The sequence below is a fragment of the Drosophila willistoni genome, unplaced genomic scaffold (assembly GCF_018902025.1).
Source record: "Drosophila willistoni isolate 14030-0811.24 unplaced genomic scaffold, UCI_dwil_1.1 Seg808, whole genome shotgun sequence".
In the NCBI taxonomy this organism is placed as follows: Eukaryota; Metazoa; Arthropoda; class Insecta; order Diptera; family Drosophilidae; genus Drosophila; species Drosophila willistoni.
In genome coordinates, this window is record NW_025814710.1 from 1 (window position 1) to 25,892 (window position 25,892).

General features: G+C 40.0%; 3 protein-coding genes across 5 annotated transcripts; 1 reads left to right on the top strand and 2 right to left on the bottom strand.

Moving 5' to 3' along the window:
- Positions 1 to 12,457: 12,457 nt before the first annotated feature.
- On the top strand, positions 12,458 to 13,940 carry LOC124461997. Of its 3 annotated transcripts, none has more exons than XR_006955350.1 (3): positions 12,458 to 12,782; positions 12,848 to 13,184; positions 13,738 to 13,940. XR_006955350.1 is itself a non-coding variant. In XM_047013396.1 (2 exons), exons 1-2 carry the CDS (start codon positions 12,575 to 12,577, stop codon positions 13,004 to 13,006), a joined length of 306 nt encoding a protein of 101 aa, XP_046869352.1. In that variant the 5' UTR covers positions 12,458 to 12,574; the 3' UTR covers positions 13,007 to 13,202. The 3 variants fall into 3 exon arrangements, 1 of the variants encoding a protein (XP_046869352.1); XR_006955349.1 differs by having other exon boundaries at positions 12,909 to 13,184; XM_047013396.1 differs by lacking the exon at positions 13,738 to 13,940 and having other exon boundaries at positions 12,909 to 13,202.
- Positions 13,941 to 18,825: 4,885 nt separating this feature from the next.
- LOC124461995 lies at positions 18,826 to 19,503 on the bottom strand. Its single transcript, XM_047013394.1, has one exon. The coding sequence runs from the start codon at positions 19,501 to 19,503 to the stop codon at positions 18,826 to 18,828; it is 678 nt and encodes a 225-aa protein (XP_046869350.1).
- Positions 19,504 to 23,341: 3,838 nt separating this feature from the next.
- Positions 23,342 to 25,594, bottom strand: LOC124461996. Its single transcript, XM_047013395.1, has 3 exons — positions 25,514 to 25,594; positions 23,842 to 24,073; positions 23,342 to 23,628 (listed from the first exon to the last, which is right to left on the bottom strand). The coding sequence occupies exons 1-3, from the start codon at positions 25,592 to 25,594 to the stop codon at positions 23,342 to 23,344; spliced, it is 600 nt and encodes a 199-aa protein (XP_046869351.1).
- Between the last annotated feature and the right edge of the window lie 298 nt (positions 25,595 to 25,892).

A 25,892-nucleotide genomic window follows, 5' to 3' on the forward strand; every position in this document is an offset into this window, starting at 1 on the left:
TCGCTGGGAACATGTGCCTAGAAGATCGGAATTATCTTTTGTTACGGCTGCGGAACAAAAGGAGTATACAAGCCGCAGTGGTATAAGAATGTTCAAATAGGACGGAAAACTATCGGAAGGGACCACCGTATGGCAACAAGCGGACGGACCCTTTAGTAAATGTTTGCTCACAAAAGATAAATCGTAATTACACTGAACAAGAAAAAGCAAGAAAACATATCAGAGTTACAAACAAATAGAAAAATATTAAGTTACATCCAATTTAAACCATACCATATACTTTAAAAGAATATGCAAGAGTCGCGAAAGAATATTTTTCTGATGATAGTAATGTCGCATGCGTCAAAGAGCACCAAAAGCGCTCAACCTTGCGTATGCGTAACTTTTGTAAAGCTGTACGAAATACCAAAAGAAGGTTAATTTGTTCAGTAATTAATGAAGCCGTAGATGGCCGATTTTATGCTTCAATTTCATTTTTACAATTTTTAGAATTAGGCTTATTAGACACAGGGGCAAATATTAGTGCATTGGAGCAGACCTGGCTAAAATAGACTGGTCGCACAATTCAAAATTTCGCAAAATTTATTCGTCAGTAAAAACGGCTGATGGACAGCCACAAACAGTTATTGGATCCGTACAACTGAACGTAAATATAGGGAGCAGATGAAGGACATTAATTTCTTTCTAATCCCTTTCGATTAAGCATAGGGTAGTATTAGGAACAGATTTTTGGAAAGCTTTCAAATTGCCCCGGTGTAATTTCCTCGATTGAAACTTCAAATAGCACGTCCAGATTAACAGAGAAAAACGGTGAGGAAAAAAAGTTTCCGCTGACAGCAGAAGAAGAAAAACGTTAGCGCGAATCATTAGTCTATTTCCAGACTTGAAAGGCAAGGTCTCGGAAAAACAAAGCTTCTGCAACATCATATAGAGGTAGGCAATGCCACCCCGATTAAAACAGCGATTTTACCCAGTTTCACCGGCGGTTGAAAAGTTCATGTTTCAGGAGATCGATAGAATGTTAGAGCTAGGAGTTATTGAGGAAGTCAAATAGTCTTGGAGTTCATTTCCCATGCGTTTGGTGATTAAACTGGAAAAGTTCGTTTATGTTTAGATGCACGACGTATTAACGAGGTTACAAAGAAAGACGCATACCCACTGCCCAGCATCAATGGAATTTTCGCAAGACTACCAAAGCTAACATCATCTCCAAGATAGATTTGAAGGATGCTTTTTGCAAATAGGTTTGAGTGTGGAATCAAAAGCAACACAGCATTACATTTGCATTTTTAGGAATATATAGTAGGCAATGGAAGAATTTCAACCGACACATCAAAAACAGACGCGATTCAGTCATGGCCAATTCCGAAAACAGTTTAAACAAGTAAGAGCGTTATGGGAGTAGTCGGATGGTATAGACGATTTATACCTAACTTTTTCAGATATTAGTTTCAATCACCGAGCTTCTGTCCGTCGAAAAAGAAATTTGTCTGGAACGAGCAAGCTCAGAAATCTTTGAAAAGCTTAAGTCTGCGTTGACTTCAGCCAGTTTGCAGAACCCGAACTTTGAACGGAAGTTCTATGTGCATTGCGATGCGAGCGATGTCGGCATAGGCGCTACGTTAGTTCAAATGTCAGATGAAGGAGAAGAAAACCAATTTTTGTTTGTCTATATACGAACTGAACATGATGACGGAAATTTAGAAAATCAAGAATCGAGATGGAAACTGTGGATTCCATCTGGTTTGACGACTGAAGTCATATCCAGTGCTCATAATAGTGTTATATCAGCACATGGAGGAATGGCTAAGACCCTAGAATTAATAAGGAGATTTTTTTATTGGCCAGGCATGGTGTCACAAGTGAGAGATTATGTACGTAACTGTGATATTTGCAAGTCTACCAAAGCCCCGAATTACATTTTAAAACCGCCGGAAAGCCAGCAGTTTCAATGCGTCATTTTCAAAGGTTATACATAGACCTGCTGCATATTGGTTGGTTAATAGTTTTGGATCACTTTTCCAAATTTCATTGGCTTTGTCCGTTGAAGAAGTTGACATCTCGTTTAATACAGGAGTTTCTTTAGGATCATATTTTCTTTATGTTTGGTATTCCGGAAATCCTATTGAGCGATAACGGAGCACAATTCAAAGCGGTCGAATTAACACGTGGCTAACGAAGCTTGGTATTAAGCATGTATATACAGCGTTGTATTCACCTCAAGCCAAAGCCTCAGAACGGGTGAATCGATCAATCATAGCAGCGATTAGAGCTTATCTTAACGATGATCATAGAGAGTGGGAATGAACATATTCCAGCTATTAGTTGTGCTCTGCGGAATGGTCATCATGTGAGCATTAATTGTTCTCCATATCATGCAGTTTTTGGCTTTGATATGATTACACATGGGTCTCATTATAGTCTACTAAGTATCCAAGCAATATAACTTGCGCACTCGACAAATTCATTTTAGGATAGGGCAAGAAGTGTTCAGAAGAAACTTCAGCCAGAGTAATTTTCAGAAAAATACGAATGCGAAATTCAATCCTCAATGGGTGAAATCTAGAGTCAGGGAATGTTTAGGGAATTGTTATTATGTTTTAGAAGACCTCCAAGGAAAATTACAAGGAACATATCATGCCAAGGATATTAAACAATGAGGTTTTCAGACTAATTCCCCCAGAAAACTCTAGAATTCGTCTGTGGTTGTGGAGGTGCCTTGAGTAAAACTTGCAGCTCAAAAGAAAAAAAAAAAAAGTAAAAAAAGAAAGGAAGGCAGCATTTAAAAGACCCGCGAATGCACTGCTTGATTGCAGAAAGAAAGTTCACCACAGTGGTACATTTCTTTTTCCCATTATGCCAATAGCGGATAATGTCACTTTGACAATTGACTTCGGGTCTAAACGAAGATCAAAGCTAGGCATAGAGCATAGGCGAACTATCTTGATAAATTCTTTTCAAATTGGCAACCGAGCGGAACAGTCCTTTGCAGGAAGTGAGAAAAAAAATTAATATTTCATTTTTTTTTGTGGTTAAAATAACCCAAGTAAATTTTAAATCCGAATAAATACAAGCCATCTTCATGGGCTTGAATCGGAAATAAAAAAGAAACCATTGATGTTGGTGTTCTCTATTTCAAGATATACTTCTTGAGTAAGTGCTAATTTTTCTTTGAATCATTAAAAATTTGGTCATTTTTGCAAATAAAATTTTGCACGCAGATTTTCAAAGTCTCGGTATGTTCGTTCATGATGGAAAAGAAAAAAGGAAATTAAAATGTATTGCTTTGATTAAGCAGAAGGTAATTATACAGCTCTAAAGAAAAAAAAAAAACGCATTAACGACATTCACATTTTATCACGTATGTGTATATAATTTTTTTTGTTAGACAAACGTAAAGCCCAAATTTTGGTGTCAAATTTTCCGAAGCCAGAAGTCCAAGACATTTATAGTGCAAGCAGCGAAGAAGTTAGTCACCAAAGAGACGAAACAATTACATTGGCGACCGTCTGATCAGTCAGATTTCGATACGACACGCGGCAAGCGGTGAAAAGTGAAACAGCGAAACACGCAGCCCAAAGAATAAATTGTATCCGAGTTAAAAAGTGAAAATCAAAAAAAAAAAAGGGGTTAAGCCAGAAAGCCATAGTGAAAACGAAAATTTTTAACTTCTTCTTTTTGTTTAAACCTAGGTAATATACTAAATCGAAAGCTAGAATAAGTTGGTGTACAAGTAATAATTGGTAATAGGAAAAAAAAAAAAAAGCAAAAGGAGTGAAGCAAGTGAAAAAAAAGTATACAAAGAAGAAAACGCAAAGCAACATTTCGAGCCACATTGTGCAAAACCAAATTGTTTTTTTAAGTCGCGAGGTAACATACACTAAAAATGAAAAAAAAGGAGCAAAAACAAAAAAATGGAAAAAATGAACTAATGCAAAATTGAAAGGTCAAAAAAAAATCTATAACAGAGGAAGAAGAAAGTGAAAATATAAAAGAAAAAAAAATTTAAAAAAAACAAGCATGAGCAATTGCTTTACTTGGTAACAAAACAAAAAATGTGAAACATAACGAATACAAAAAAAATTAAATTAAATCTATAGCCTCTACAGCAATTCCTCGAAGGCCTTCGTCGGACGCTACAAGGGTGAGTTTTTTTACTACATTTTTTTGTTACCAAAATATAAAGCGAAGTCGGAGACGTTAAGCAAGAGTATTCAATGCAAAGACAAAAGCGAAAACAATTGTCGTTGCTTATCTCCACTCCGTTTGCCCCTCTATATGTTTTATATACTTCTAATGTGTTTCAAATAAAATCATGCGTAAAGAAAAGAAAAAAAGAAAATGAACTGAAAAGTGAAAAGTATCAAAAGAGAAAAGGCAAGAGTGAATAAATATGCATAATTGTTTTATTGAAACATTTTGTATGTGAAGAGTTGAAAAAAAAATTGAACGGTTAATTTTTATACGCTGCATATGTAAGCGTTGCGTTTTGCTTTTGCACAGTGGGTCGAAGTTTAAAAGAAAAAAAAAAGAGAAGTTAAGGTTCATGAAATTATGCCGAGTATTTAGAATATTTTTTTGATATTGATTTAATTATCTTTGAATATAAATCGATATGCGTTAAAGTTTCGAGCTATATATTTTTTTAGTAATTACAAATTAATTTGTTGATCATTTATGAAGTTGTAAATTTTCTTATATATATATTATGGAATGGTTTTGGTTTTTTTTAATGTGAGTTAACTTTGTTCTCAGAATACTACATGAAACATTAGATTCTAAGAAATGAATGATTGTGAGAATACATTAATTTAAGTGAATAATAATGATTTTTATAATGAGGTAATTTTCTGAACTTTCTTTTTGGGCAATCTAATGTGAATAAGGATGTTTGTTCTGGGATTTTCCCCTAGCGCTGAAAGGAAAATCATGGTAGGGTGGGTAGAGAGCGCGGCTGTGAATACACCTATACAGCCAACACTAGACTATTTTCTTCTATTCTTTTCTCTCTATTCTATTTCGAGTTTCAGCACAGGGACTTTATTTAAAGTTGCTGACGTGTGAGTGGGTGAAACACATTCATCAAAGAACCACCCCAGCCGATTGTCTTGCTAGCCGCATTAAGAGTCCCGCAGATGAATCGTGTTAACACCAGATAGGCCTCACACAATAACGTATAGTTGCCGACTGCAATGGTTGGTAAGCCTTTGTGGTGTCGTGGTTATAGATATTTAGTTACAGAAATTTTTGCCGCCCAACCATGGGGCACATTCTAATTAGATACAATAATTTTTGCTGCCATCGGCTACGTTAAGGCTTTGTACGTTACAAAATATGGCTTGAAAAAAGTCATTACAGAAATTTTAAAAAATCGTCATTTCTAATGCAAAAAAATTCAATATATACATAAGCCTTATTTTTTTTATTTGCTTTGTCCTCTTCTTTCTTCACTTTAACCAAAACTTTTTGGTCATTTTTAGCGATATTTATCTTGGTGTGTCCTTTTCGTATGGCCAGCTCTCGGGATGTTTATTAACGATTTCTTGAACTTTTCCAGTTGATCCACCTTAGTTGCGGCCTTAAGCCATTCTTTTTTATTTCTTATTTTTTGTACTTCTTTACCATCTGACTTCAGGCTTTTGACCGGCCATTTTTTTTACGTTATCGGCCACACGATGTTTTTTCTTGATACTTCTTGTTTGGGAGTAGGACTTCTAGTGAGTGGGCGTACCTCACGGGAAACGTGGCCAAAAGGGACAATCACTGCTACTTTCGTATTAGGCGAAAATACCGCCTTCTCGTTTTGTTCTAGGTTTAACTTTATCCGCTTTAAAACCTTTGAATTTTGGACGAGCATTAAATTTAGCACATTTTGGTGCATCCTTCCACTTTTGGCTTGGGCTTCATAATTTGTCTGCGCCAATCTGTAGCCATTTTTTTGGGAACCTTCAGTTTTTGGGCAAATTGTTTAAACTTGCCGTTTTGTTAAAGTTAGGCCAATAGGGATTGGGCATTTTTATTTGAAATTTATTTTTACTTTAAATTTGTTTCTATACTCTCGAGCACGATTTTCTAGAATGTGAAATATGGAAGTAGGAAATGAGGCAGGTAAACTAGGCAAATGGACATGGCCTACTTTTCACTTTTTATTTTTCACTCTCCCGCCTACTGCCTTTGTCGGTAAAGAACTGATTTTAGTCTATAATCTAGTTGTATTTACAGTGGAATATTGAGTTAATGGCTTTTAAGTGGCTCCACAATACCCGCAAGACCAGATTTATTCGATTGATGAGGATAAAGCACGTTCTTATAAAATCGTATTAAACACTTTTTATATTGTTACCATAACAACTTAGGAAAGCTTTTGGGGTTACTTCCTAATTATTACATATTTGGGTCTATTCAAGATAAACCTTTCCACCATTTACTTGGATATTCGTGCATCTACTTCTTATTCAAACTATAAGTAAAAAAATATGACTTAAACTTATAATCAATTATACATATCGATTTCTGTCACTGCTCAAATGTAAAAATGTAACTACAAATTCATTTCAGTCTGAAAGATAGAAACAAACAAATCGGTTGAAAAATCCCTTAAAAAAAAGGATTTTCTAAATTTGTTATCAACGTTTTAACTAAATTTTAGTATTTATAATATTAACAAGAAGAAAGGAGTCCCACTCTCACGCACCATGTTTCCAAGACGCCCTACAAAGCATCCCGTGCTACCTGCAAAGCAGCCCGTGGCACCAACAATAGAAGACATGAAAAAATACATAAAAAGTTTGCATCCCTATAAGTTTTTCCACAAGGACTATGTCGCTGCCATGGATGCTCGTCAAGTGGCTAGACTCAGCAAGCGAAAAATTGGGTCGTCTCTCACGTCTGGCCCTGGTATAATCTACCGCCACCTAAACGCATGCACTATATCCTTATGGTAAGACGCAAGATTGCGGAAGTCCAAAATCTGATGTTACTCAATCCAAAGAAGGGCAATCAAAAGAAGGGCAATCAAATCAAGGGCAATCAAAAGAAGGGCAATCAAAGAAGGGCATCAAAGAAGGGTTTGGCTAGGTCTTTGATGAGTGATAAAAGTCGCAAGAATTTTGACATAATGATGCTGAATCGATTTGGGCACATGAAAAAGTAATGAGGCAGTTAATGTCTTGGTTAACTGCATACGATATTTTTCATACCTTTTGAATTTTGTTAAGATGACATTAAAGCATAGCAACAAATCGAGCAAATATATAGACGTGATATCTCTGCCAAATATAAGCAACTATACCCACTTATCGTTAGGGTATATCGAACAAATCTTTCAAGAATTGGGCACGAATTCTCTTCCTCTTTGGTATATTCTCTACTGCTTCTAGCCCGGGGGAGTTGTTAATTAGAAAATAATACACCGATGAAGGTCAATGTCAAGCGAGATATTCAGAAAGAGAGACATAAAGATAGAGAAAGGGAAGTTATGTAGAAGTTTTAATAAAAAAAAATAAGTAAAAAAAAATTGAGTTGAAGAAATTCTATTAGTCGGCAAGTTTGTGGCCTAAGTCTTTTGATTTTTATTGAAGAATTTTTTGTTGCATCATTTATAAATGAAATGCACACAACTCATACAGTGAGGGAGAAATAATAGACGATTACATTCCAATTTTAGTTTTAATTATATTTACTAATACGTTAGCTGTTGGTTAATTACATATGCAAACTTGTTACACAAAACAAACCGAAAAGCGAGCAGAAACCAAAACAAAGAAAACAGAAACAAACAGAAAGCAAAAAAACAAAACTATTGCGCCAAAGCTCTCCAGCTGGTTTTTTTAACTTGCCTCGCCCGCTTTGTGTGTGTGTGTGTGTGTGTGTGTTGGCCATTGTTTAAACAAATATGGGGCGGTGGTGACGGTGCTGGAGCTCGAGCTGGTGGTTGAGAGAGATATACATATGCAAACATTTATGCATGTAGGAGCAAAATGCGCAAAGTTTGTCTACTACTCCACTAAAAGCTTTACATGTGCCAACAAAACAGAAAAGTGCTACCAATTAGGTGGCATACAGCGATTCGTGTATGCATATATGTATGTCTGCATGTGTGCCGAACGTCAATAACTGAGTGTACAGCAAATTAGCTTTCTATAATTTATAATAATTTGTTGCTAAATGGTAAACTCTATTTGTTGGCATTCTTCGCTTCGAAAGTTTTTTTTTTCTTTTTTGGAAAACATCAAATTATTGAGTGGCATCTTAAACAAGAAACAATTATCTTAATCTTGGAAATCGTATGATTTGATGATGCTAGATAATTGGCAAACATCATGCGAGGCAACTTGTTTGTGTATTTATTAATTTCAGAAGATTTTATTTGAACTTTAAGTGGTTAAAAGAAAAATACAAAAAGTACAGTACACTTTTGTTCTATAAAGTTTTAAGGATGAGATTGAAAAACAAATAAAAAATAAGCTAACTTTGACTGCAACGAAGTTTATATACCCTTGCAGTGCGATCGTTTTTAAAATCTTTATTTTTTTGCATAAGTTACGTTTCTCAAAGATTTCTGTATTTCATACGATTTTTCTATATTCGAAATTTCTTACTAAGCCTATTTTATAAAGACTTTTTTTCCCCAGAAAAAGTTCGAACCCGGATCCTCGTTGTTCAGTTGACTAAATGACTGGGCCACTTAGACAACTCATATACCGAGGATTGCTAGTTAGAAATATAAATTTAAAATATAAAGCATTATGATAAGAATACAATAAAGTGTAAAATAACATGGATTAGTTATAGTTTATTGATTAGTTGTTTTTAAAAGGAAAAGGGATGAACCAGAAATATAAGTTTTTTTCGTGTATTTCTAACCCATTTGTTCATGGGGCTCGGCACAAAATTAATCCATCATTAAAATGTCAAACCTCTATATTCATATCAAGAGTACAATCTAGGAAGTAAAGTGAAGTGTGGCGAACATAGACCGTGGTTATCCACACCCACAATGTTTAAGTCAAGTGTCAATTTATTATTGATACAAATACAGACAACGCCAAACACCCCCTTTACAGCACTCTTGCTCCAGCCCTTCTCTTAATGCTGTGAAGTGCTGGGCAAATTAAATACAATTACGGCAAAATAATTGCCAACCAACGACAAAACGTAACAAACAACTCATAAACGGGTTTCTTCGGTTTAGAATGTTGTTTGATTTGGCCAACGGCATTCCATTTCCTCTTGTGCGGGTGTTGGCCACGTTCTATATAAATCAGTTTTGCGCATTCTAATTGTCGGGCCAAGGTGTCCTTGTACACAAAAAAACAAAACAAAAAAATTGAAATGATTGATTAGCATAAATATTTCTTGGCCGAAAATCGGATATCATATTTGTATCATGTCGGAATGACTCGTTTAAATATGTTGGCAAAATCCAAAAACCAGATAGCAAACGAAATCAAAAATAAACGCTTTTAAAACTGGTTCGAATATCTATCTTTTTTTTATTATTTGCATTATTGTATGCAACCTGCTCAGACCAGTGACAGTAAAACTGTAGCTGTAATTAAAGTGGATTTTCGTGTGGGCAGTCAAAACAAACTCAACAAACTGGGTAAATGTAACAAACACATAAACACACACACACTCAAACACTCTGACACACAGAGTGCAAATGCACTTCAAACTGTTGCACTTATTTTTCAAACGTTTATTTAAACTGGGTGAGCAGGTGCTTAGTTAACCGAATTTGTTATAATCCGATTATTTTTTTCTGCAATCCATCATCGATCAATAATAAACAATTTCACTTTTTTTTTACAATATTGACTGAGCCTAACCAGGGTACCACTGGGACGTATACAAATATAAATTAAATAAATTATATAAATAAACAAAATACAATACTTATTCTAACAGCCTAATGTTGAGGTTAAATGGAGAAAAAAAACCTGGAGTACCCGGACCTGGGTGGCCGATTGGATCCCGTCGAATTGGCTGTCCGAAGGCTCCTGTGTGTGTCCGTCCTGCGTCTCGCATGCAATTCTTGGTCTTCAAGGATGGGTGGGATGCTCCTTCTAGGCACACGCACTTTTCAGTTTTTTTTCTTCTTGCACAACTTAACAACTCCACGTGCCTTCTAGAACTTAACTCCTCTTTTTTTTTCTTCGTCCTCTTCCTCTTTTTTTCCAAAAAAGACTCAACTCCTCCACTCTCTTAGATTCCTAAAAATTCAAATTTTTTCCCGGATTTGGAACCGCTCCCAGAACTAGCTCGGTTCTCTTGGTTTTTTCGCGCCAAATTCCAGCTAATTTTCTAGCTAACGAGACAGCCCCATCGATAACAGCTGTATTGTTGTTTATCAATTATTTGGCCCATAACAGCACACTTCGGTTTTCGGTCTTACCAGGAAACAGGAGTGAAAAGTGGGCCTTGTGGGAGATACCTTCTCTCAGTCAGCCGATCATATTTCTCCGCCACAATCATTAGTTAGCCGGGCTAAACTACAGGCATCTGCATCTACTGCTTCAAGTCCTTGGCGTGGAAAACTCATTATCCTGCATCGAGAATACCTTTTGCAGAATTTTGCATTTATATTTCGCCTGAAGTCGCTGAGAACGAAGTTGCGCTTCCACACCTCCTGTCCTGGTCGGTATTGTATTTGCTTGGGGTGAATAGGCTACTGTCCGCGTATGTGTGATCCCGAAATGGGACACCATTTCCTCGAACTCCTTGGAGGTAAACTGTTTCCCGTTGTCGGTGTGTACTATCTCCGGTACTCCAAACGTGTTAAAGAGTTCCTCCCTCAAGAACTTTATTGTCGCTGCGGACGTCGCTTTTGGCATAGTTTTGAGCCACACAAACTTAGTAAAGTGATCCAACACTATTAGAATATAGGCATTACTTTTTCGGGATCGTGGATATTTACCCAGGAAGTCCAGATACAGCTTCTGTATCGGCCGCGACGTGCACACCTCTGCTCCCATAGTTGGCCTGGTCGTCTGCGTGGTATGTTTCGCCTCCTTACACGTATCACATGCAGCAATGTAATTTTTGAGTTGCACGGCCATTCGTGGCCAATAGTAAAACTGTTTAAGCCTGCCGAGCGTTCGTGCGACTCCACCGTGCATTGCCTCTTCGCTATAATGCGCTTGCTGTATGAGTGTATGGGTCAATGCCTCTGGTATCCACAATTTCCACGCCACATCCCCGATTTCATTATCGGTAATCCGCATCCTCTTCAGCACCAATCCGTCCTCTGCATGTAGGTCCGGAAATTTATCTGGATTGGACAGCACGCACTTGTATCGTTGCCGGTACTCCTCGCTCTCAAATTCGGTAGTCTCAAAATCAAAAAAATTCAATTCCTCGATTACCGCGGTCCACGACAACATATCTGCCACAACGTTGTCCTTTCCTTTCTTATGCTCTATCACGAAATCGTATGACTGCAATGCCAATGACCAGCGAGCTAATCTCCCATTTAAATCTTTCAGCGTCATCAACCACTGGAGACTCGAATGATCTGTGATGACGGTAAACGGCATAAGCTCTACATATGGACGGAATCTCTCTATCGCCTTGACTGCTGCTAAACATTCCTTCTCCGTTACCGTATAATTTAACTGGGCTCCTCGTAGCTTCTGTGAAAAGAATGAGATAGGCCTCTCGTTTCCTTCGTCATCCTGCTGGAACAGGGCGGCTCCCAATCCTACATGGCTCGCATCACACTAATCAGGATGTACTAATACTGGAGCGTTGGTTAGGGCTTGTTTTAGTAAATTAAATGACTCGGTAGCCTCCTTTGTTAACTTGAATTTTCCTTTTGATTTCAGGCAATCGGTCGAATCGACGATACCAGCCGGCCGTCCCTAAAAAGCTACGGAGCTGTCTCACGGTGTTTGGCAATGGAATTTCCGTGATCGCTTTATTTATTTTCCATCGGGATCTGTTTTTTATTTTCCATCTCCGATCACAAATCCCAGGTATTTAAGGAATCTGAAGCAAAATTTTGATTTTTTTAATCCGATAGTTAGATTGGCCTTGCTTCAGATGCCTCAATGTGCGAGATATAATCAGAAGATCATCCAGATATACGTGTACGTGGCTTCTCAAGCCTTGGGGGATGACCTTATCCATGAGTCGGAACAAGCGCTGCGCCGCATTGCAAAGCCCGAAAGGCATTCTGCGGAACTGATACAGCGGGCGTCCCGGGATGGTAAACGCCGTGTATTTCCGACTTTCCACCTCCAACTCTACCTGCCAGAACGCGTGCCTTAGGTCAACACTACTAATGAAGATCGTATCCTCCACCCGGCTCAGAATGGACTCAATATTTTGCAACGGGTAAGCATCTTTGATTGTTACTTTATTCAATTTCCGTGCATCTAAACAAAGTCTATTTTTCCCAGGTTTCTGCACCAATTTACCCTATTGTTCCACGGGCTTTCGCTCATTTCGATCACTCCCAATTTGAGCATTTCGTCGACCTCTTGGAACAACAACTTCTGCTTTGGTGGTGATACTGGATAGAATCTCTCTTTCACTGGCACTGTATCCAGCAGTTGGATCGTGTGCTCTTCTAATGTGGTACGTCCGAGTCCGCCTGAAACTTCTCACAGACTTCTGCCAGGACCTCTTGTTGCGTCTCGTTGAGGACATGTGGTTCCACCGGCTCCTTTTTGGAATTAAACTCCTCATCCTCGATGGACAACTCCTCTACTCCCAAGAGATCAGGTGCGAGCTCGAATTTGCGGCAGAAATCTATGCCTTTGACGCAGTGACGGGCACAGGTACAGCGTCATTTCTTGTATTCTACCTCGATACGTAATATGCACATCCACCTTTCCCGTTATAGCATGATTCACTCCTCCTGCCGTTTGAACTTTCGAGTAAGATGTTTTTCTTTTTAATTCCAGTTTATTCACCAGCTCTTCACATCCGTCGCCCAGGAAACTCACTGAAGCTCCCGTGTCTAGCAGACCTTCTACGTGAAACTATTGCATCTTTACCGTAGCGAATGCCTGATTCTCCTTTTGCCTTGACACTGCTTCTAAGGCCGAACAAACCTCTTGGCGTTTTGTTCTTCGTTGTCTGTACCGCTCTCTCACACGCTTGACTCGGTTAGATATGGCCTTTTTCCTATTGGTTCCTTCTACCAATCCAAATGGGTTCCGTTTTTCACTAAATTGCTGGTAAGAATATGCTGATATGGGTAGGTTAGATTGTTTATATTCTAATTTATTATATATTGGCCTTAATCTGTTAACAATATCTATTTCTAACGTGCAATTTTTGGATGTTTTCACTCGTTCTTCCGCGGCATTGAGCGCAACTCCTCCTTTGTTTTGCTCCGCATTGCGTTTCCCGCCTGGCATTTGGGGCATTTAGGTAACACTACTCCTGGTAGTCCGCATTTGTAGCAGAATATCTTGCGAACTACACTCTTGCACTCCCAAAATGTATGGCCCTTCTCCGCACAGTTCCAACAGGCGAGTTCTGGCCGATCCTTGCTGCCTTCGCGTGGCTTATACACCGCTTCAACAAACTCCACTTCATGACCTTCGGTTTCGGCCAAAACCGCTTCATGTAGTTGATGCCGATCCCTCTGCACTCTATGCGGCTCCGCTCCTCCCGCTGCACGAGACCATCTAGTTGCTAAGAGTCTCTCCGCCTCATGACATTCCTCTCGTAACTTCTCCAGATTTTTTATCCATAAATAATTTTTGATATACTGTCTTTGATCAGGTCATGGTCCGAGGAGTTGCTTTCTAAGCGTGATCGGAGGCTAAACATCGCTTGGAGGTATTCATCCACGCTTTCTCCTGTCCTTTGTCGCCTCTCTCTCAACTCACGTTCCCGCTCAAAGTTTGATCGTTGCGTCTGGAATCTCTGCTGCAGTGCGTGCTTCATATTTGGCCAATCTGCTGGTCCTGCCGAGCGTACGTGCATCCAGTACCACTCCTTGGCCTGCCCTTCTTGAACAAGCAAGGAAATCTTGCAGTACTTCGCCCCAACTTACTTGGTACACCGTCTGTAAGTGCTCCAGACGAAATATAAATTCATTTACTGGCATTCCTTTTGATCCTCCATCAAAAACCAGACCCCATCTTCTCGGATGTACCATTTCGGGACGCTGTTCCGTTGTTATTGGCACTCAAGATTGTTGCCTCGTATCTTCAGGCCAATGCCAGGAAGATTGTTATGGTGGACGACTTTCCAGATTCTCACGTTGCTGTCGCTCCAATACGTCATTGGTCTATGGCTTCTGTAGGATGGATTGAAGCCCTCTCTCCTTGGACATTGGTGGATCTCATCGTGGTGGATTGCTGAGGCGCTCCTTGAACCGCCTCCCGAATCTGCTTCATAAAATCTAGCATCTCTTGGCGAATTTGTGATTGCAATCGAGAGTCTCTGCTGACATTGTCGCTCGGTACGTCTCTTCCGCCTGTGCTACAGCTAGATTTATAGCCGATGTGATTTCCGTCGGTAGGCTGACGTGGTTCCGTCCATATATGATCCACCTTCTGGTGCCTGGTGAATCATTCTTGTTCCCATATTATGTTTTGGGATTGCCCCGCTGCCCCCTACGGCACCCATCCTCTTCGTTGATCTTTCGGTCTGTTGACATGTTGAAGTCTGTCGGCGGTGAAACGTTTGAAATTCGTGAGTCTGCACGGTTTTCTGATTGGGATCGAGTTATTGGCGGACCCATTACCTCTGTTCCTCTATTCTTTAAGTATTCCGAGCTTCTAAATTTTCTGATTTTTGATATCCTATCTCTTTCTTCTACTGACATTCCTTTCTATTTGTTCTATGCTTTGATTGTTTCTTTTTTTTCTTTTTCTTTTTATTTATTCTTTGTTAATGGAGGTGAGATGATTCCAGAACTTTAATGAACTTGATCCTATTTGCTTGATTTTAATTTCCTCTGTACTCATCATTCCGTACTATTGACCTTTACCATTTCAATAAATCATTTCAGGCCGGACATCTATGTGATCTCTTCTTTGAAATCTCCACGGTTCACGGCTGAATTGCTTCTATGCTGATTCTGGTCTTAGATAAGTATCTGGTCTTATATCGTGCTACTTCAATATTAAAAAGGATCTGTTTCTCTTCTTTCTTTTTCAGAACCAGACTAAGCTATGCCTTCTTAATGCTAGCAGTACTTGGGACATTTAATTTGTTATACTCTTCCGTTTGTTTCTTTGTTTAAATTTTTATTTTTTTAATTGGGCGCCATTTGTTATAATCCGATTATTTTTCTTCTGCAATCCATCATCGATCACCGGCTAACTCGCATGGCTCAGGAATGGATTCGACCTCGATGGATGGATTAATCGGGTAACAAAAAATTATACAAAAAACATTACACTCGGACGGGAAGATGGACTATGGAATTAACAATTAGCTGGTATATTAACGAGGATCTACCCACCCTACCTTGGGCCCCGTACTCCCTGGCAGCCCCCATGTTCTGTGGACTAGCCCGTCGTCATCTCACCCCCACATAGACAAGACTCTACTCAGACATTTCTCCTTTTTTCATTACACATATATTATATTAAACAATTTCACTTTTTTTTTTACAATATTGACTGAGCCTAACCAGGGTACCACTGGGACGTATACAAATATAAATTAAATAAATTATATAAATAAACAAAATACAATTACTTATTCTAACAGCCTAATGTTGAGGTTAAATGGAGAAAAAAAACCTGGAGCACCCGGACCTGGGTGGCCGATTGGATCCCGTCGAATTGGCTGTCCGAAGGCTCCTGTGTGTGTCCGTCCTGCGTCTCGCATGCAATTCTTGGTCTTCAAGGATGGGTGGGATGCTCCTTCTAGGCACACGCACTTTTCAGTTTTTTTTCTTCTTGCACAACTTAACAACTCCACGTGCCTTCTAGAACTTAACTCCTCTTTTTTTTCTTCGTCCTCTTCCTCTTTTTTTCCAAAAAAGACTCAACTCCTCCACTCTCTTAGATTCCTAAAAATTCAAATTTTGGTCCCGGAACCGGAACCGCTCCCAGAACTAGCTCGGTTCTATTGGTTTTTTCGCGCCAAATTCCCAGCTAATTTTCTAGCTAACGAGCCAGCCCCATCGATAACAGCTGTATTGTTGTTTATCAATTCTTTGGCCCATAACAAATTATATAAAATAAATCCACAAACAAATACGAAGAAAAGACCTTCGTCAATGTCGTTGTTTTGATACTCTTTCCACATGGGCCAAAACTAAGAAGTATCCGGAGGGTATCACAAAATTGGTCGGATCAAGGAGAGGAGAAAGCATTTTGAAATGTCTTACTAGAATTCTCTAGTAAGATTGTCAAGCTGCCATGTCCGCAGTAAAGCAATAGCTAATTGGATGAAATCCGGTCCTAAATAATATAAGCTCCTCGGGACGCCCAATCGAACTACCAAACAACCAAATTTCCCCATTGTAAAGAGCAAAAGATATAAAATTGCATTAACAATCCATATGTTTACTTATTTTCAAATACAAATATGGCTTGAAAAAAGTCATTACAGAAATTTTAAAAAATTTGTAGAATCGTTGTCATTTCTAATGCAAAAAAATTCAATATATACATAAGCCTTATTTTCTTTTATTTGCTTTGTCCTCTTCTTTCTTCACTTTAACCAAAACTTTTTGGTCATTTTTAGCGATATTTATCTTGGTGTGTCCTTTTCGTATGGCCAGCTCTCGGGGATGTTTATTAACGATTTTCTTGAACTTTTCCAGTTGATCGACCTTAGTTGCGGCCTTAAGCCATTCTTTTTTATTTATTTTTTGTACTTCTTTACCATCTGACTTCAGGCTTTGACCGCCATTTTTTTTACGTTATCGGCCACACGATGTTTTTTCTTGATACTTCTTGGTTTGGGAGTAGCACTTCTAGTGAGTGGGCGTACCTCACGGGAAACGTGGCCAAAAGGCGCAATCACTGCTACTTTCGTATTAGGCGAAAATACCGCCTTCTCCGTTTTGGTTCTAGGTTTAACTTTATCCGCTTTAAAACCTTTGAATTTTGGACGAGCATTAAATTTAGCACATTTTGGTGCATCCTTCCACTTTGGCTTGGGCTTCATAATTTGTCTGCGCCAATCTGTAGCCATTTTTTTGGGAACCTTCAGTTTTTGGGCAAATTGTTTAAACTTTATTTGAAATTTATTTTTACTTTAAATTTGTTTTAATTATTAGAACTATACTCTCGAGCACGATTTTCTAGAATGTGAAATATGGAAGTAGGAAATGAGGCAGGTAAACTAGGCAAATGGACATGGCCTACTTTTCACTTTTTATTTTTCACTCTCCCGCCTACTGCTTTTGTCGGTAAAGAACTGATTTTAGTCTATAATCTAGTTGTATTTACAGTGGAATATTGAGTTAATGGCTTTTAAGTGGCTCCACAATACCCGCAAGACCAGATTTATTCGATTGATGAGGATAAAGCACGTTCTTTAAAAAATCGTATTAAACACTTTTTATATTGTTACCATAACAACTTAGGAAAGCTTTTGGGGTTACTTCCTAATTATTACATATTTGGGTCTATTCAAGATAAACCTTTTCAACATTTACTTGGATATTCGTGCATCTACTTCTTATTCAAACTATCAAGTAAAAAAATATGACTTAAACTTATAATCAATTATACATATCGATTTCTGTCACTGCTCAAATGTAAAAATGTACATCAGTCTGCTAGCTAGAAAAATTGGCCATAAGCCTTATTTTCTTTTATTTGCTTTGTCCTCTTCTTTCTTCACTTTAACCAAAACTTTTTGGTCATTTTAAGCGATATTTATCTTGGTTATTAACGATTTTCTTGAACTTTTCCAGTTGATCGACCTTAGTTGCGGCCTTAAGCCATTCTTTTTTATTTCTTATTTTTTGTACTTCTTTACCAACTGACTTCAGGTTTTGACCGCCATTTTTTTACGTTATCGGCCACACGACGTTTTTTCTTGATACTCCTTGGTTTGGAAGTCGGACTTCTAGTGAGTGGGCGCACCTCACGGGAAACGTGGCCAAAAGGAGCCATCACCATTACTTTCGTATTAGGGGAAATTACCGCCTTTTTCGCTTCGATCTTAGGTTTAACTTTTTCCGCATTCAATTTAGCACATTTTGGTGCATCCTTCCACTGTGGCGCCAATCTAAGGCCATCTTTGGAACCTTCAGTTTTTGGGCAAATTTTTTAAACTTGCCGTTTCCCGGTTTATTAAAGTTAGGCCAGTCAGGATTGGTCATTTTTACTTGAAATTTGTTTTTACTTGAAATTTGTTTTAATTATTAGAACTATACTCTCGAGCACGATTTTCTAGAATGTGAAATATCGGAGTAGGAAATGAGGCAGGTAAACAAGGCAAATGGACATGGCCTACTTTTCACTTTTTATTTTTCACTCTCCCGCCTACTGCCTTTGTCGGTCAGTGTCTGATCAGGATTTCATAATAATCTTTCTATTAACATATTTTAGTTGTGATTCTATTAAATGATGAACAATAAACCACTGTGTTTAATGTCTCATAAGAACTTAACTTATTTTTACTTCAATTTTGTTGAACTGTGTCTGCCACTGCAAGAACACGTCTTGATCGTTCGTTTGCTTGCTTATTACTAAATTTTCAATTCTTACGTACTACGTAGTCATATAGGTTTAAAGAGTGACAGAGACAGAGCATACCAGACTGGCGCCAGTATATTCTAGAAAACTTAAGAGAAAATACAAAAACAAAAGCATTGTGAGATGTGCAAGATCATTCATGAGTCTTTGCCTTGCTGCGTATAGCAATGTAAGTTAAATGACAATTGGTTCCTCAACATCCCGCCCCCCCCTGAAACTCCGTTTCTGAACCAGGTAGGGCTGCAATCTTCGTGATAGGGCGAGTGACTTCTCCTGATTTGGTGAGAACCTGAACCGCTCTGACGAGGCCATCATCTCCTGTGAACACCTGAGTTACCCGTCCTAAGAGCCATGCCGATGGAGGCGCGTTAGAGTCCTTGATCAGTACAAGATTACCGATCGCAATGTTTGGTAACTTGGTGGTCCATTTCGGGCGCTGTTGTAGCGATGTCAAGTATTCTTGATGCCAACGCTTCCAAAATCCTTGAAGCATTGCTTGAACATGCTGCCAGTAGCTCAATCGATTGGTCGGAATCTGCAAATAGCCGTCTTCAGGAACTGCTGTATATGTTCTGCCAATTAAGAAATGTGCCGGTGACAGGTAGGCAATTTCAGTATCCGATGCTGTGCACAATGGTCGCGAATTAACGACAGATTCTATTTGCGAGAGCAGTGTGTGCATCTGCTCAAAGGTGAGGACGTTCGTTCCTATTACACGTCGGAAATGCAGCTTAACCGAGCGTACTGCCGACTCCCACTTACCACCCCAGTGTGGTGAATATGGAGGAATAAAATTCCATTTGATGCCTTGATCCGCAAGGGCTTTTGAAACGACATCATTGTGCTCGCGTGAAGCGAGAAGCTGTACCATTTCGTCTAGTGCACGTTTTGCGCCAACAAAGTTGCGCCCGTTATCGCTATACATTTGGGAGCACTTCCCACGACGAGCCATAAAACGTTTTAATGCCGCCAAGAATGTGTCGGTGCTGAGATCAGTGGCCAGCTCCAGATGAAGAGCTGAAGTAACCATACATACAAACAGGCAAATGTAGCCCTTTTCCTTCCTGGGGTTTCGTCCCTTGTGAACCTTTAGCAAGATAGGTCCAGCATAATCGCATCCAGTATGCTCAAATGGAAAGGCTTGTCGCACTCGAACAGCCGGTAAATTGGCCATAAACTGATTTGCTGTGTGATGGCGCTGTCTAAAACAGTTTAAACACTCATGTGTGAACGTCGAATAAGATTTCGTGCGCCAATGATCCAATATTTCTGGCGAATTATTACAAACATTGCTGAAACTCCTGGATGAAGATTGACCCTATGCTCATGTTTCAGCAGCAATTCCACAAGGCGATGTTGTTTCGGCAAAACTACTGGATGCTTGGCATCTGCAGGCAATTGCGACCTTTCCAAACGTCCACCCACACGTACAATTCCATCTTCGTCAACGAAGGGAGATAGTTTGTTTAAAATTGATCGTCGCTCCACAGGTTGCTTCCTCAAAAGCAGCTGTCTATCGTCATTGAATTGATTTTGTGCCTGTCGTAGGCAAAACTTCCTTGCTCTGGTAACTTCATCGAACTTTAGAGGTCCTGAATATTTAGACTTGCTTGATCGGATTCGATGAACGAAGCGGAATACATATGCGACCACTCGAACCAGTCTGATCCAAGATGATGTCCTTCCGAGTAGTACCTCAAATGGGGAATCCTCAATATCCTTGGAAATGGTTGTCAAGATATTGGTTTTGAACTCAAGTTCTGCTGCTGGCTTGAGAATTGAGCAGCAAGTTGGTGGTCTATTCATTGTCTCTGAGTATAGTGTACAGTCGTGCAGCCAAGATGGTCCCTTCCACCATAGATCAAAGTTAATTAAGTCACTCGCTAGCATGCCTCGTGATGCACAATCTGCAGGATTCTCTTTAGTGCTGACATGTCTCCAAGCGCTACGTGGTATGGTCTCTAGTATTTCTGCCGTTCGGTTGGCAACAAATGTTTTAAGTTTACAGGGTTGATGCGAAAGCCATGACAAAACGATTGTAGAATCGGTCAATGCGTGTATCTTAACATCCTTCTGGCGCAGACCAGACCTTACTGCTTGGAATAAACGAGCTAATAGTAGAGCTCCGCAAAGTTCCAATCGTGGCAACGACTTCTGCTTTAATGGTGACACTCTTGTTTTAGCTGCAATGAGTGCCACTCCGATGCTTCCATCTAGGTGTGTCACACGGTTGTAAATGACAGCAGAGTAAGCCTTTAACGAAGCATCTGAAAATCCATGCAGTTCGATGTCATCGGGTTGATTGTCTACAAATCGAGGTATCTTCAGGTTCCTTAACGTGAAAATGTCCTTTCTGAATGTTTGCCATAAGTGCGCTTGCTTCGTTGGCAGTTCCGAGTCCCAATCCAGATTAAGCAGCCATAATTCTTGGAGCAGAATTTTAAACTTGATCACCACTGGCGCCAAAATGCCGAGTGGTCAAAGATGCGTGCCGTGTCAGATAGCACTTGTCGCTTCGTACAAGTCATATGTTCCGATAATGAAATCTTATATGTTAGGACGTCTTCTCCAGGACGCCAATGCAGCCCAAGCACCTTTGCTGCCATCTTTGAGAAATCGATTTCATTTCCCTCGTTGCTGGCAATTCGTTTACTATTCGAGACCCATTTGCTTAGCTCCAATTGTGCCCGTGACATAAGGAGTATCAGCTCTTCCTTAATGTCGAGCAGTTCTTGTTCGTTCATGGCTCCTGTCAGTACGTCATCGACGTAGAAATCATCCAAAAGTATCCTAGCCGCCCTTGGAAACTCGTATTCGTGATCAGTTGCCAGTTGTTCCAGCACTCTAACTGCCAGAAACGGTGCACATGCTGTGCCATAGGTGACTGTGGTCAACTTGTAATGCTTCAATGGTTCCTCAGGGTCTTCTCTCCAAAGGATTCGTTGAAAATTCTGATGTTCAGGGGCCACTAAAATCTGTCTGAACATTTTGACGATGTCCGCAGAAAATACGAATCTGTGCATTCGAAAACGCAGACAAACGTTGAAGAGGTTGCGTTGTATACATGGGCCAATGTGAAGTGCGTCGTTAAGAGATCGTCCATCCCGATCTTGAAATGATCCATCGAACACCACCCGCAGCTTGGCGCCTATGACTGGATGGTGTGGCAAATAGAATGACTTCTTACATACGTTTGTGTCTTCGTCTGCAGCTACTTCCTTCATGTGACCCAGCTGGATATACTCTCTCATAAACTGAGTATATTTTAACTTCAAGCTGGAGTCCTTCATTAGACGACGCTCGACTGCGAGAAAGCGCGATCTCGCTCCTCGGCAAATCGACTATGTATCTTCCATTCGAGTTGCGGTTGTGGGTACGCTGAAAGTGCGTTTCGACCTTTTCATCCTCTTCGTTTACATTTGTGTGTGATGGAACTTCCTCTAGTTCCCAAAATCTTTGCAGTAGTCCATCTATATTAACCGTAGTCAGCAATGACGTAGATGATGTTTGCAATCTTGAAGTGTATACCGATGTGATTACCCATCCAAATATGGTGTTAACTGCAATAGGGTGCCCTTGACCATCGCATAACTTCTCTCCGGTGAGAACTAACCAAATGCAATCATTGCCCAGCAAAATGTCGATTGAGGCGTTAGTTCTGAAGTCAGGGTCAGCCATTTGGTATCCATTAAATACCGACAGTGATGAAGCATCAATGTTTTCACGTGCCAATGGTGAGGTGATCTTTCCTAAAATGTGAGCTTTAATATCGATGCAATGACTCGACACACGAGACATCATCTGAAGAGAGCAGAAACCTCTGGTTATTCCTGCCTTGACGTCTGAGATGACCGATGTGGCAACTCGAAATGGCGAACGTGCAAGCCCCAACGTCTGTACGCACCGTTCCGAAATGAATGACAAGTCTGAGGCGCTATCCAATAAAATACGGCACGTCAGCAAGGCTCCTTGAGCATTTCGGACGTGTACCAATGCAGTAGGTAGAGTGCTTCTTCGTTGGCCATTTGGCTTACTGGGTCTGGTAACATTCATCATTGCTATCGCTGATGCCGCTGGTGACTCCTCAGAAGCCTGGCCTGAGTTGCCTTGGTGCTGCTCTGAGCTATTTTGCTGTGTAGAATGGCCTTCAGAATGCAGCATAGAATGATGGCGGCGCTTGCAATACTTGCAAGAAGACTTCGAGCCACAAGCGCTTACTCCATGTCCAGTTCTCAAACAATTAAAACACATATGTTTCTCCTTCGCAAAGGTGTAACGTTGCTTGACAGTCAAGCTCTGGAATTGAGGACAAGCCGACAGTATGTGCTCAGTACTATGACATTTCATACAATTACCTGTAATGGCAAGCATGGTGCGTGCTTGCCTTTTTCCTTTTTCATCCCTCGGTTTGCTCGCTGCCTGATCGACCACTTGACTGAGCTCAAGGCGATCGCATCGTGAGTCCAAAAACTTGAGCAACTCTTCAATGGTAGGATTTTCAATATCCTGGCTTTTGTCGATCCATTCACGTCGGGTAGCCTCATCAACCTTGTTGATGAGCAAGTATATGAGCCAACAGTCACGGCCCGTTTGTCCAGAAGCGTCTAAAGCCCGAATAACATCACTGGCTCCGCAAGTCAGAGCGCGTAGCGATGATGAGTTTTGCCCAAGAGCTTTTGGCAATGCGGTGAATGTGTCCATCAGTAAATTCACCAAGTAACGGGCTTTTCATATCGATCACTCAATGATTTCCATGCAACGTCGTAATTTGATGCCACCACGGGCAAATGTTGGATGAGTATCGCTGCTTCTCCTATGACGCATGACTTCAGGTGATGAAACTTTTGGATATTTGTCAAGGTTGTCTTTCCGTGAATGGTACTCTCAAACAGGTCTTTAAAGGCATGCCATTCCTTGTAATCTCCACCGAAGGGCTTAATGTTGATTTTCGGTAACTCACAATCTCTTGTTGCCGGTGTTGCAACCGACTGTGAGCCTGACGAAGACGAAGATTGCTGTGGCGAGAGCAATCTCTCAACCAATAGTTGCTGCTGCTCCATTTGCCGTTGCTGGTGTTCCATCTGACTCTGCATCTGGAGTTCCATTTGACGCCGCTGGTGTTCCATTTGACCCTGCATCTGGAGTTGTAGTTGTTGCTGTTGATTCTGCATTTGTTGCAGAATTCCTTGGAAGAGCGAAGCATCGTTACCAGCCGCGCCGATTTCTTCCAACTTGCCAGACGGAGCCAAGGCAGCTCGTAAAGCCTTAAGGCGGGCATTTGCTATTTCATATTTCTCCTCGTATATCCCGAAGTCTTCGGTAGGGTCCACATAACCCTCTAGTTTGTCGTATTTGGCCAATTCGTCGCCAGACTTCACGAACTCGTTCCACGCATTGGACAAAGTTTCCAATTTGGTGTCAATTGCGAAGACGTCGGCATCCTGTGCAGGATTCTCTGCATATCCATATATGCGGGTAATGGTTGTCTTCAATCTTCCTCTGGCCTTTATGAATGTTTTCATTTCCTCCATGATGAAATGTCAAGAAATTTCCACTGCTTGTGTGGACCAAAAATTTCAAGACGCGTGTTTCTCCCAGAGATGTGTTCCCTCACGATCTCGTCGATTATATCGATAACAGATACCGATAGGCGAGTGGCGCCACCGTTTGTCCGCGCTTTTTCCAATAAGCACGCGATTGTCTACTCGATAGTAGGCCAGAACTATCGACTACTAACTTTGAGGTTAACAATTAATTGCAACCACGTTGCAACAAATTATCAAGCAATGAGTAACAAACAAACAATGCCCAACGATCCGGCTCGAAGGACCAAATTATGATGAACAATAAACCACTGTGTTTAATGTCTCATAAGAACTTAACTTATTTTTACTTCAATTTTGTTGAACTGTGTCTGCCACTGCTAGAACACGTCTTGATCGTTCGTTTGCTTGCTTATTACTAAATTTTCAATTCTTACGTAACTACGTAGGTCATATAGGTTTATAAAGAGTGACAGAGACAGAGCATACCAGACTGGCGCCAGTATATTCTAGAAAACTTAAGAGAAAATACAAAAACAAAAGCATTGTGAGATGTGCAAGATCATTCATGAGTCTTTGCCTTGCTGCGTATAGCAATGTAAGTTAAATGACAATTGGTTCCTCAACAATTAAATATTACATTTAAGTCTAATATATTATGTCTTAATTTTATTTCTTTGAATGGTTAACACTAAAATACTGATTATAGTCTATAATCTAGTTGTATTTACAGTGGAATATTGAGGGAATGGCTTTTAAGTGGCTCCACAATACCCGCAAGACCAGATTTATTCGATTGATGGGGATAAAGCACGTTCTTTAAAAAATCGAATTAAACACTTATTCCATTGTTACCATAACAACTTAAAAAAGCTTTTGGGGTTACTTCCTAATTATTACATATTTGGGCCTAGTCAAGATAAACCTTTCCACCATTTACTTGTATATTCGTGCATCTACTTCTTATTCAAACTATCAAGTAAAAAATATGACTTAAACTTATAATCAATTATACATATCGATTTCTGTCACTGCTCAAATGTAAAAATGTACATCAGTCTGCTAGCTAGAAAAATTGGCCATGTCCGCCTGTTTTTAGCTCTCTGAAAGCAATAGCTAATTGGATGAAATCCGGTCCTAAATAATATAAGCTCCTCGGGACGCCCAATCGAACTACCAAACAACCAAATTTCCCCATTGTAAAGAGCAAAAGATATAAAAGGTCCCAGGGTACCACTGGGACGTATACAAATATAAATTAAATAAATTATATAAATAAACAAAATACAATTACTTATTCTAACAGCCTAATGTTGAGGTTAAATGGAGAAAAAAAACCTGGAGCACCCGGACCTGGGTGGCCGATTGGATCCCGTCGAATTGGCTGTCCGAAGGCTCCTGTGTGTGTCCGTCCTGCATCTCGCATGCAATTCTTGGTCTTCAAGGATGGGTGGGATGCTCCTTCTAGGCACACGCACTTTTCAGTTTTTTTTTCTTCTTGCACAACTTAACAACTCCACGTGCCTTCTAGAACTTAACTCCTCTTTTTTTTTCTTCGTCCTCTTCCTCTTTTTTTCCAAAAAGACTCAACTCCTCCACTCTCATAGATTCCTAAAAATTCAAATTTTGTTCCCGGAACCGGAACCGCTCCCAGAACTAGCTCGGTTCTATTGGTTTTTTCGCGCCAAATTCCCAGCTAATTTCTAGCTAACGAGCC